A 12,500-nucleotide genomic window follows, 5' to 3' on the forward strand; every position below is an offset into this window, starting at 1 on the left:
CACGTCTTTATCTCTTCATGTCTTCTTCATGTCTTCTTCATGTCTTCTTCATGTCTTCATGTCTTCTTCATGTCTTCATGTCTTCATGTCTTCTTCATGTCTTCTTCATGTCTTCATGTCTTCTTCATGTCTTCTTCATGTCTTCTTCATGTCATGTCTTCTTCATGTCTTCATGTCTTCTTCATGTCTTCTTCATGTCTTCTTCATGTCTTCTTCATGTCTCCATGTCTTCTTCATGTCTTCTTCTCTAATTGACCTCAGTCATCATCCGTTCAGTTCACTTTTATTTATATAGCGTCAATAACTTTACACCATCCAGCCTGAAACCAGAGCAGCCTGAAGGAGACGGTGGCAGGAGAAAGAAACCTTGACCAGAACCAGATCCAGAACCAGATCCAGAACCAGATCCAGATCCAGAACCAGAACCAGATCCAGAACCAGATCCAGAACCAGCTCATATGGAGGAATAGAATAGAATAGAATGTCTTTGTCATTGTGGTACAACAAAATGAAGGCGGCCAGAGGTCCCTTTAGATGCAGTAAAAAATAAAATAAAAATATAAATAAGGTAAAGAATGAAAGAATATGTACAAAACTATAAGACTATAGACACTGGTATGACATGAAGGTATTACACGTGTTGATAGAACTTATTACATATGAAGTTACTGTCAGTTGCACATAGAAGGTCACTTTCTTTCTTGTTTGAGTTGTTCAGTGTGATCATGGTTCTCACATAGAAGCCGTTCCTCAGTCTATTAGTTCTGGCCTTCAGAGTTCTGTAGTGAGAGAAAAATGTAAAATGTAAATGTACTTTATTTATATAGCACCTTACATCGACCAATAGGTGAACAAAGGTGCTTTACAGCAGATTAAACAAGAAGAGAGAGGAGGAGGAGGAGGAGGAGGAGGAAGGAGATAAACGTGTGTCTGTCATAGATTCTGATAGAATCTGACGACAGCTGAAGTCACGTGAGGCTCCTGCTTCAGTTTTAGGACGTTAATGTCACAGAACATTTCTCTCCTGCTGCTGTCTGTCTGATAACACCGCTCCTGCTCTTCATTTACTCTGTCGCACAACCACCTCCCTCTCCCTCTCCCCCCCCCCCCCCCTCTCTCTCCCCCCCCTCTCTCTCCTCTCTCTCTCCCTCCAGCTCCTCCCAGTCTTTTATAGTTAACTGTGGGGCGAGCGAGCCCGACTCACCTGCAGGTAAACACTCTCTCTCCTCAGTCAGACTCACCTGAACCTGAACGAGTTCAGTCTGTTGTCTGGTGAGGACAGGAGGACGTCCTCGTCTCTGAGGACAGGAGTCTCTGGATCGGTTCTGAATCAAAGTCTCAACGAGATCAGAAACATTTCACCTTCTGGAGAACCTCTGACCTCTGACCTCTGAGTGTAAATCTGCTGCTGGAACAGAACACCAGAAGAAGAAGAAGAAGAAGAAGGAGTCTGATGTTTTCCGGTCGCAGCAGTCGTTTCGTGTTAGAGCTGAGAGGAAGATGAAGATGATGATGATCGGTGAAGGATCGTGTCCATGAATCAAACCTGTCCACGGTACGAGGCGTGATGTTGGCGTGTTGCTCCCTGACGTTGACCTGGCTGCTGCTGCTCGCCGTCCGAGTCCAGAGCTGGAGGCCGTGTACAGGTACGAAGGCTTTTATCTTTATTATTATTAACTTCACTTTACTCTGACTAACAAAGATATAAACCCAGATTATTATTAAGAAACAACAGCTGACTGAAGTGGTCTCTCTGGGGACACCTGTGGTAGTAAGAGGTCATTACACTCTGTGACATCATCAGTCACCTGCAGGTTAGCTCCACCCACCAGCTCTGTTAGCACCGAGTGTCACCGACAGCGTCTCACAAATGTGTCTCACCTGGTCTCACCTGGTCTCACCTGTCCATCCACCTGGTCTTAATATAAATGTGTCTCCACATGCGTCCCCAGCCAGCACTTGAGATCTGATCTCAGTTTGTGTGTCTGTAAATCAGCAGCGCCATCATGTGGTCAGTAGAATATTGTACCAGCTGCTGTCTCTAATGGATCTCTACCTACCGCTGGATCAGAACCATCAACAGCTGCTGGTTGACTTGGAGACATGATCCAGATGTTGGAACCAGACTCTCTGTCTCTTGTCCACTACGTTGGACCACCTCTGAACGGCCTGGCTGTGTTCACACCTGGACTTTAAGCCGTCCAGGATGTTAATGTTGGTTTCATGTCTTTCTTTGTCTCCTTGTTTTTGAGTCTTTGAAATGTGAGATCTGTTTCTCTGCTTGTCGTCCCCTCCCTCCATTCATCCTCCATTCATCCTCCATTCATCCTCCATTGATCCGCCGACACACAGACGGCCTCTGAGGAGCTCAAAGGGGAATTCCAGCTCAAATCTGATGTTGTATTTAAACTGTTCTCTTTTCTTTTCCTGCTCTGAGATTAATATTAGCATTATCAAGTTTAGGGATGTTAGCATTAGCATCTTCATAATTAAGATATTAGCTTGTTGACATATGTTAGCATGAGCCTGCACAGGGATATTAACATTAGCCTGGTGATGAATATTAGTGTTAGCGTGTTTAGGGATATTAGCACTAGCGTCTCACTGGGAGATGTTAGCCTGTTGACGTATGTTAGCATTAGCCTGCTACTAAACATCTGGATGAAATAAATACGTCATCTACGTCCCAACCCATGACCAAAACAAAGATGGCCGCCCTCCGGCTGCCTTCACCTCAGATAAGTTGGAACATGGCCTGTGTTGGGTTAGCGTTAGCGTTAGCGTTATGTCACCTGACTGGACTGAAGCCTGTATTTTTAGATCATGGACGAAGCCACAGATTGAGGAAGTGTTGATAACGTGATAAAATAAACTGATCAGAGAACAGATCATTTACATCAGAGAGCTGATAACGATGAGCAGAGCTCAGACTTGTTTATCAATCCCGGCAGTAAACTGGATTTAATTTCCCATGAGCCTCAGGGAGATAATCGGTCCACCTGTCCAGGTTCAAACACAGTCTGTGTGATGAACACGTGACCTGATGGCGTGAGGCGTCCTGTGTTTCCTCCACAGATCTACTTCCTCTTGACCTACTGTCCAGAGCTCTGCCACGTCCTGGACAAGCCCCGCCCACTCAGGTAGGCCCCCGGCTGTAGGTGAATGGACCGACACATGACCACAGACCGGACTAATAACCCAGTGATTGATTGGTCAAACCAGGTCCAGATGGTTCAGTCCAAAGGGTCCCGAGGTTTCCGACTGGCTGGCGCCATGGCAACAGGACTGAATTTTCCCGCCTCCCAAATCTTCACCAACTGTGACTACTTCCCTGCTGAGTTCTCATTGGTCGCCACAGTGAAGCTGCAGAGACTGAAACACAAGGTGAGTCAGCTAAATGTGTGTAACTGAGCCTGGTCCGGATTGAGAACTGATCCGGTTCAGACTGGTCCAGTCTGGTTCAGTGTGATCCAGTCCTAACCTGTTCTTTCTGTTTCCAGACCAATGAGTACATCTTCTCTGTGGTGGAGGAGGGATCTGACTCACTGTTGCTGGGGTTACGTGTCTCTGAGAACCATCTCCACTTCTTGACCACGCCCCCTGGGGTTGGTGGGCGGAGTCGGCTGAGTTTCAAAGACGTTGGGCTGGATGATGACCGCTGGCACACTGTGGTACTGGCCGTCAGCGGACCCTACGCCATGTTGACTGTGGACTGTGGGTTACCTCTGGAGCTGTGAGTCACTTTCCAGCCGGTTCAGACTGGTTCAGACCGGATCAGACCGGTTCAGACTGGTTTAGACCGGTTCAGACTGGTTCAGACTGGATCAGACCGTTTTAGACTGGTTCAGACCGGATCAGACCGGTTCAGACTGGATCAGACTGGTTCAGACCGGATCAGACCAGTTCAGACCGGTTCAGACTGGTTCAGACCGGTTCAGACCAGATAACAAACTCCTGTTGATCTTGGTTCAGGTTCTTGTCTTTCTGCTTGATGTGGTCTCACCTGGTTCTGTTCTGTTCTGTTTAGTCTGAAGTCCAGTTTGAACCGGTCCCTGACAGTTCCAGGACCAGAGGTCATCCTGAGGCATTAACTGGTTTCCTGTCTTCCAGTAAACAGGCCCAGTCTTTCCCCAGTGCTCTGAGCACCAGAGGGTCCAGGTTCTTCATCGGAGGTCGGGGCCGGTGGAGAGGGCGTTTTACTGTGAGTGTGTGATCAGGATCAGACCGGATTCAGAACCTTCTGGACTTCCTGCTGGTTCACGCTGCTCTGTCTGTGTTCAGGGTCTACTGCGTCAGCTGGTTCTGCTTCCAGGCTCAGACGCCACGCCCAGACTGTGTCCCACCTCCGACCCGGGTCTGGCTGAGCTCTCTGTCCCTCGGGTCCTGAATTCTACCCCCCTCCAGCCGGACCACCAGGAACCAGTCTACCCCTATGGTGAGGAGAACGCCTTCTTTCTCTGAAGACAGAGACAAGGCTCCGCCTCCTGCCCCGCCAGCCGCCATCTTGTACGCTGATCATTTTCTAGATGAAAACCATTAGGAAGTAGCACCTGGCTAGCTAGCTACATACTGCGGCTGGATGTTAGTGTTAACCTACTGGAGGCGGGACTTCCACCACCCTCTCCATCCCCAGGTCACTACTGCACACGCTCACACTTCATATCTGCAGAACAAAATGGCGTCTCACATTCTGTGTGTTTGGACTGTAAACCTGGAGCTGTGATGGTATCAGTGCTTCAGTAACCTGAGCTCCAGACTGACTGACAGGCCTCTACAGCTACTGTGTGTGTTTGTGCTACCTGCAGCTTAATTGACACACAGGGTTTGGCCTGCTGTTTGATGTGGGTTTCCATGACAACACTGTGAGGTCAGACAGGTGCTGACTCGTACAGGTGTGTTTGAGTTGTTGTGAGCCAGGTAGCACGTCTGAGTTTTCTTTTTCTTTCTCAGGATCCATGTTTGTTGAACCTCCTTCTCTGAATGTGGGACACATTAAAGGATTATCTCATCTTAGTATCTTAAGTTGTTAGCTGTAGCACTTGACTTAGCCTAAGTATTAGCATTAGCCTGCTGATGGATAGCATTAGCTTCTTTATGGGGCATATTAGCTTTAGGTTGCTAAGAAATTAAGAACATTAGCCTGGTGATGAATATTAGCTTGTTGAGTTGCGTTATCATGAGGTCAGGCTGCATTGGGAAATTAGCATTAGGTTGCTGATATATGTTAGCGTTAGCCTGGTGGATATGAATGTTAACATTAGCTTGCTGAGCTAGCATTAACGATCATTAGTCTGATCATAACATCATTTCACTGGTTTTCTGGCGTGTCTCTGAGCTGCTACTAGCCTCTATGCTAAGCTAAGCTGAGCCATGCTAATCAACTTGTGGTGCTACCACAAGTAAATGAAGCTCAGTGTTGGTTGACCTCTGACCTCTGCTGCAGACTGATGAGTGTCTGATTGTGATCTCTGGTTTAGAGGCCGAGGCCCGAGTGACTCTGGGAAACCCTCCTCGCTGCTCTGGACCAGAACTGGGTCAGCTGTGGTTCAACGCTCAGAAGAAAGGTCTGTTCATCTGTGACGGGATGAGCTGGAGCTCGCTGCTGCAGAGTGAGTCCAAACCCTTAAATCCATCACGTCTGTGAGGACAGGTTCATGGTTTGACATGAGTGACGTTCTTCTTGGACCTTAAGATTAGAATCACCCAGTGAAGCTCTACAGCATTAGGTTGAACAGAACAAACACATAAATATCTGAATATGGAATAAATTAATGCAGATTTTAATATTTTAAATAATTGGTTTAATTAATTAATTAAGTAGTTTGAGGAACAACAACAACAACCAGTTCAAGGTGTTGAGCCCAGATTCCTCCAGATCTCAGTCCAGAGTCTGTGGGACGTCCTGGAGCTGAGACACTGGACGTTGGGGGGCTGAGGAGGCTGCAGTGCCCCCAACTGACAAGGAGCTGTAACTGCAATAACAAATGAAACACTGGAGTTTGAGTTTCTTGTCTCAGCCACCGTTCAGAGGGAGATGATCAACCTCCAGAGGTGTGGAGCAGTCAGGAGGGTGGTCCTAATGTTCTGGCTGTAGAAGCATCAGGTTCTGGTTCTGATGAGTGTGTGTGGACAGGTAAGGAGCGTCTGGACTACCTGGAGGACTACCAGGACCTGTACACCCGCTCAGAGACCTTTGACGTGGAGGTCTTCTCCATCCCAGCTGAGGGTCTGTTCATGGCTGCAGCCAACAGGTACCGGAACCGGCCTGGGGTCAGAACCTGAAACAGAACCAGAACCAGAACCAGACAGAGCAGCACTAACCCGTCCTCTTCCCTGCTCTCCTCCTGTAGGGACTCTCGGCCCGGATCAGGTATCTACAGGTGGACCGACGGATCCTTCCAGCTCCACCAGAACATCAGCACTCATGAGGCCCGGTCCTGGAAGCACTTCACCATCGATGACAAGGTCAGAGGTCACGGAACAGAACCCGACCGAGACCAGGAAGAACTTTAACAGAACAGAACAGAACCAGTTTAGTTTTCAGGAGGACTGAGCTGATGCTTTAAACGCTGAGGCAGCTTCATTTATCTCCCACTGCTACAGCTGTGTCTGACCTTTGACCTCTGACCTGGTGACCTCTGACCCGTCTGTGTCTTCATGTTGTTCATGACATTAACACACACACACACACACACACATATTACACACTGTTGTTGTAAAAAATAACCGGTTTAAAATGAGGCCGATATTATTTGTAATAATCTCAATGATCTGCCAGTAGAACACACTCAGACCAAGTAGAGTTCTATTGACTGAGTAGAACCAGTTGAGTCAGTATCAGTAGCTGAGTCTGTCCAGTCAGAGCTGACACTGATCTCATGTAGAACCTTTAGAGCTGTTCTAGTTCTCATCATTAACGTTCTACAGTAACAGAGTCTAGACCCTGACCAGAGACCACATGAAGACAGAGTCTAGACCCTGACCAGAGACCACATGAAGACAGAGTCTAGACCCTGACCAGAGACCACATGAAGACAGAGTCCAGACCCTGACCAGAGACCACATGAAGACAGATTCTAGACCCTGACCAGAGAGCACATGAAGACAGAGTCCAGACCCTGACCAGAGACCACATGAAGACAGAGTCTAGACCCTGACCAGAGACCACATGAAGACAGAGTCCAGACCCTGACCAGAGACCACATGAAGACAGAGTCCAGACCCTGACCAGAGACCACATGAAGACAGAGTCTAGACCCTGACCAGAGACCACATGAAGACAGAGTCCAGACCCTGACCAGAGACCACATGAAGACAGAGTCTAGGCCCTGACCAGAGACCACATGAAGACAGAGTCTAGACCCTGACCAGAGAGCACATGAAGACAGAGTCCAGACCCTGACCAGAGACCACATGAAGACAGAGTCTAGACCCTGACCAGAGAGCACATGAAGACAGAGTCTAGACCCTGACCAGAGACCACATGAAGACAGAGTCTAGACCCTGACCAGAGACCACATGAAGACAGAGTCTAGACCCTGACCAGAGACCACATGAAGACAGAGTCCAGACCCTGACCAGAGACCACATGAAGACAGAGTCCAGACCCTGACCAGAGACCACATGAAGACAGAGTCCAGACCCTGACCAGAGAGCACATGAAGACAGAGTCTAGACCCTGACCAGAGAGCACATGAAGACAGAGTCTAGACCCTGACCAGAGACCACATGAAGACAGATTCTAGACCCTGACCAGAGAGCACATGAAGACAGAGTCTAGACCCTGACCAGAGAGCACATGAAGACAGAGTCCAGACCCTGACCAGAGACCACATGAAGACAGAGTCCAGACCCTGACCAGAGACCACATAAAGACAGATTCTAGACCCTGACCAGAGACCACATAACGACAGAGTCTAGACACTGACCAGAGACCACATGAAGACAGAGTCTAGACCCTGACCAGAGAGCACATAAAGACAGATTCTAGACCCTGACCAGAGACCACATAAAGACAGAGTCTAGACCCTGACCAGAGACCACATTAAGACAGAGTCTAGACCCTGACCAGAGAGCACATGAAGACAGAGTCCAGACCCTGACCAGAGACCACATGAAGACAGAGTCCAGACCCTGACCAGAGAGCACATGAAGACAGAGTCTAGACCCTGACCAGAGACCACATGAAGACAGAGTCCAGACCCTGACCAGAGAGCACATGAAGACAGAGTCTAGACCCTGACCAGAGAGCACATGAAGACAGAGTCTAGACCCTGACCAGAGACCACATAACGACAGAGTCTAGACACTGACCAGAGACCACATGAAGACAGAGTCTAGACACTGACCAGAGACCACATAACGACAGAGTCTAGACACTGACCAGAGACCACATGAAGACAGAGTCTAGACACTGACCAGAGACCACATAACGACAGAGTCTAGACACTGACCAGCGAGCACATAAAGACAGATTCTAGACCCTGACCAGAGACCACATAAAGACAGAGTCTAGACCCTGACCAGAGACCACATGAAGACAGAGTCTAGACCCTGACCAGAGACCACATAACGACAGAGTCTAGACACTGACCAGCGAGCACATAAAGACAGATTCTAGACCCTGACCAGAGACCACATAAAGACAGAGTCTAGACCCTGACCAGAGACCACATGAAGACAGAGTCGAGACCCTGACCAGAGACCACATAAAGACAGAGTCTAGACCCTGACCAGAGACCACATAAAGACAGAGTCTAGACCCTGACCAGAGACCACATGAAGACAGAGTCTAGACCCTGACCAGAGACCACATGAAGACAGAGTCCAGACCCTGACCAGAGACCACATAAAGACAGAGTCTAGACCCTGACCAGAGAGCACATGAAGACAGAGTCTAGACCCTGACCAGAGACCACATAACGACAGAGTCTAGACACTGACCAGAGACCACATGAAGACAGAGTCTAGACACTGACCAGAGACCACATAACGACAGAGTCTAGACACTGACCAGAGACCACATGAAGACAGAGTCTAGACACTGACCAGAGACCACATAACGACAGAGTCTAGACACTGACCAGCGAGCACATAAAGACAGATTCTAGACCCTGACCAGAGACCACATAAAGACAGAGTCTAGACCCTGACCAGAGACCACATGAAGACAGAGTCTAGACCCTGACCAGAGACCACATAACGACAGAGTCTAGACACTGACCAGCGACCACATAAAGACAGATTCTAGACCCTGACCAGAGACCACATAAAGACAGAGTCTAGACCCTGACCAGAGACCACATGAAGACAGAGTCGAGACCCTGACCAGAGACCACATAAAGACAGAGTCTAGACCCTGACCAGAGACCACATAAAGACAGAGTCTAGACCCTGACCAGAGACCACATGAAGACAGAGTCTAGACCCTGACCAGAGACCACATAAAGACAGATTCTAGACCCTGACCAGAGACCACATAAAGACAGAGTCTAGACCCTGACCAGAGAGCACATGAAGACAGAGTCTAGACCCTGACCAGAGAGCAGAAGAATCTTTTCTTTATATTTTTACAGTGTACAGTTAAACCTGATTGGAGGAGAAGCTGTGTCCTTTCAAACATGGCGTCTTGTTGATATTCAGATTTTCCTGGTGGTGGCGAACTTCAAGGAGGCGGAGCCTGAGCTGTCAGTCATCTACCGGTGGAACGGGCGGCGGCGTCGTTTCCTCCGCTATCAGACTCTGGAGACTCACGCCGCTCTGGACTGGGAGGCCTTCCACATCCACAACCACAGCTTCCTGGTGGTGGCCAATCACAGACGAGGTAACCAGGAAGTAAACATGTGCTGTGATCCAATCAGAGTGGAGGACGTGGAGGACGATGAGAAGCTTGTGTTTGAAGTGTTCAGTCTCTACTTCAAACGCTCCTCCTCCTCCTCCTCCTCCTCCACCTCCTCCACTGCTCCACCTCCTCCTCCTCCTCCTCCTCCTCCTCCTCCTCCTCCACTGCTCCACCTCCTCCTCCTCCTCCTCCTCCTCCTCCTCCTCCTGCTGCTCCGACTACTCGTTCAATGGTTTCCTGTGAAGATGAAACAGATCAGTGATCTGAAGGGGGCAGGTGTCCACATGTCAGAACACTGGTTCTAAATCTTTGAAACCACATTCACCAAAACAACGACCGGTCCTGACGTTTGTTTCCATAAAACTGAGAATCACATGTTTTACCTTTAAAGGTCTGGAGAGGAGGCCCCCAGGGCTCTGTTCTGGCCCTCAGGGCTCTGTTCTGGCCCCTCAGGGCTCTGTTCTGGGCCCCAGGGCTCTGTTCTGGCCCTCAGGGCTCTGTTCTGGGCCCCAGGGCTCTGTTCTGGGCCTCAGGGCTCTGTTCTGGGGCCCCAGGGCTCTGTTCTGGCCCCTCAGGGCTCTGTTCTGGGCCCAGGGCTCTGTTCTGGCCCCTCAGGGCTCTGTTCTGGCCCCTCAGGGCTCTGTTCTGGCCCCCAGGGCTCTGTTCTGGGGCCCCAGGGCTCTGTTCTGGCCCCTCAGGGCTCTGTTCTGGCCCCCAGGGCTCTGTTCTGGGCCCAGCTCTTTATTATTCACCCTCTAAATGTTTCTGTTAATCAAGAGATTGTTTCACTCTAGATCCTGGTTCCCCTGGAACCAACGTTTTTTTTTTTTTGATTAGATTTATGTTTGTGTGTTGATGTTTTTTATTATAAGGAGACCCAACGTGTCTTTGATTTCCGTCCCAAAGACAATATTTAGCTAATGTTCTTTAGCTAATGTTCTTAAGCTAATGTTCTTCAGCTAATGTTCTTTAGCTAATGTTCTTAAGCTAATGTTCTTCAGCTAATGTTCTTCAGCTAATGTTCTTAAGCTAATGTTCTTTAGCTAATGTTCTTCAGCTAATGTTCTTTAGTTAATGTTCTTAAGCTAATGTTCTTCAGCTAATGTTCTTAAGCTAATGTTCTTAAGCTAATGTTCTTCAGCTAATGTTCTTCAGCTAATGTTCTTCAGCTAATGTTCTTAAGCTAATGTTCTTCAGCTAATGTTCTTCAGCTAATGTTCTAAAGCTGTTCTTCAGCTAATGTTCTTAAGCTAATGTTCTTCAGCTAATGTTCTTCAGCTAATGTTCTAAAGCTAATGTTCTTCAGCTAATGTTCTTAAGCTAATGTTCTTCAGCTAATGTTCTTTAGCTAATGTTCTAAAGCTAATGTTCTTAAGCTAATGTTCTTCAGCTGATGTTCTTCAGCTAATGTTCTTTAGCTAATGTTCTAAAGCTAATGTTCTTCAGCTAATGTTCTTAAGCTAATGTTCTTCAGCTAATGTTCTTTAGCTAATGTTCTAAAGCTAATGTTCTTCAGCTAATGTTCTTCAGCTAATGTTCTTCAGCTAATGTTCTTCAGCTGATGTTCTTTCTCGTGGGTCAAAGGTTGTTTTTTCCTCCCACTGAACAAAAGTGAAGCTAATAACGGTTGGCGTTGGGCGCTGCCATGTTGACAGGCTGACGTAGTATTTAGGCTCCGCCTCTTTTCATGACTTCTGTAGATACTAATTATTTGTAACGAGTGACGTCTTGATTGACAGTCTGTCTCTGTGTCCTCAGCTCGAGACTCGGCCCACAACATCCACAGTGTGATCTACAGGTGGAACCCAGAGACGAAGGTAACGCCGTCCAATCAGTGGATGAGATGTTGGACTGTCCTCTTCCTGTCACTTGGTTTCACATCCTCCCCCTTGTCCTCCCCCTTGTCCTCCCCCATCCTCCCCCTGCAGCTGTTTGAGGTGAACCAGACTCTGTCCACATCCGGAGCGTATGACTGGGAGTTCTTCAGCGTGGGACCGTTCCACTTCCTGGCGGTGGCCAACACCTTCGACGGTCGGACCACGGCGGTCAGCTCCACCGTCTACGTCTGGGTGGACGGACGCTTCCAGACGTTCCAGAGCATCCCGGTCAGTGTGTTAACGGGGCCTGAGGCCTGAGGCCTGACCTGGATTTGATCCGACCGCTTTGAGTCCATGTTTAGATTCAGTTTGAATCAATAAAGTCTGAGACTCGTCATAAATCAGACAATAAAACATTAATGTGACGACATGAAAGCAGGTTCATAACATCAGGAAGCAGGGTAATGAGGGGGTGAGGGGGTGAGGGGGGAGGGGATGAGGGGGTGAGGGGGTGAGGGGGTGAGGGGGTTTCCACGTTTCCAACCACAGCAACGTGTTAAAACCTCCTGAAGCTTTAATTCAACTTCTGAGGACTCATTAAACTTTAAAGGCTTCAACACGCGGCTCAGATCAGAGTCAGACGACGACGACGGCTGGAAACATTTCATCAGTTCATCACTGACTCATTCAGTCATTAGTATGTCTTCCTGTTTTTGTAACGACCCAGGTCTTAAAGGTCTTAAACCTAAAACTTTACGGTGAGTTAAGTTCCTGAATACTAACACGAGGCAGGAGGACGCTCATGGGGACACCGTGTTAGAAATGTCCTCTCAAAGACGTGT

General features: G+C 48.3%; 1 protein-coding gene across 1 annotated transcript in view; it reads left to right on the top strand.

Annotated features, from left to right (window-relative positions):
* Positions 1-1,401: 1,401 nt before the first annotated feature.
* LOC311488471 (thrombospondin-type laminin G domain and EAR repeat-containing protein-like) overlaps positions 1,402-12,500 on the top strand; it is a 14,857-nt gene continuing 3,758 nt past the window's right edge. Inside the window, exons 1-12 of the mRNA XM_084545197.1 lie at positions 1,402-1,646; positions 3,076-3,140; positions 3,223-3,384; positions 3,501-3,733; positions 4,111-4,201; positions 4,282-4,435; positions 5,478-5,609; positions 6,134-6,251; positions 6,351-6,465; positions 9,643-9,823; positions 11,600-11,658; positions 11,770-11,946. Of these exons, the coding sequence (XP_084401323.1) occupies positions 1,568-1,646; positions 3,076-3,140; positions 3,223-3,384; positions 3,501-3,733; positions 4,111-4,201; positions 4,282-4,435; positions 5,478-5,609; positions 6,134-6,251; positions 6,351-6,465; positions 9,643-9,823; positions 11,600-11,658; positions 11,770-11,946 (1,566 nt within the window). The 5' untranslated portion in view covers positions 1,402-1,567. The remainder of the gene's footprint in view (positions 1,647-3,075; positions 3,141-3,222; positions 3,385-3,500; positions 3,734-4,110; positions 4,202-4,281; positions 4,436-5,477; positions 5,610-6,133; positions 6,252-6,350; positions 6,466-9,642; positions 9,824-11,599; positions 11,659-11,769; positions 11,947-12,500) is intronic.

This window comes from Chelon labrosus (assembly GCF_963514085.1).
Source record: "Chelon labrosus genome assembly, chromosome: 5".
In the NCBI taxonomy this organism is placed as follows: domain Eukaryota; kingdom Metazoa; phylum Chordata; class Actinopteri; order Mugiliformes; family Mugilidae; genus Chelon; species Chelon labrosus.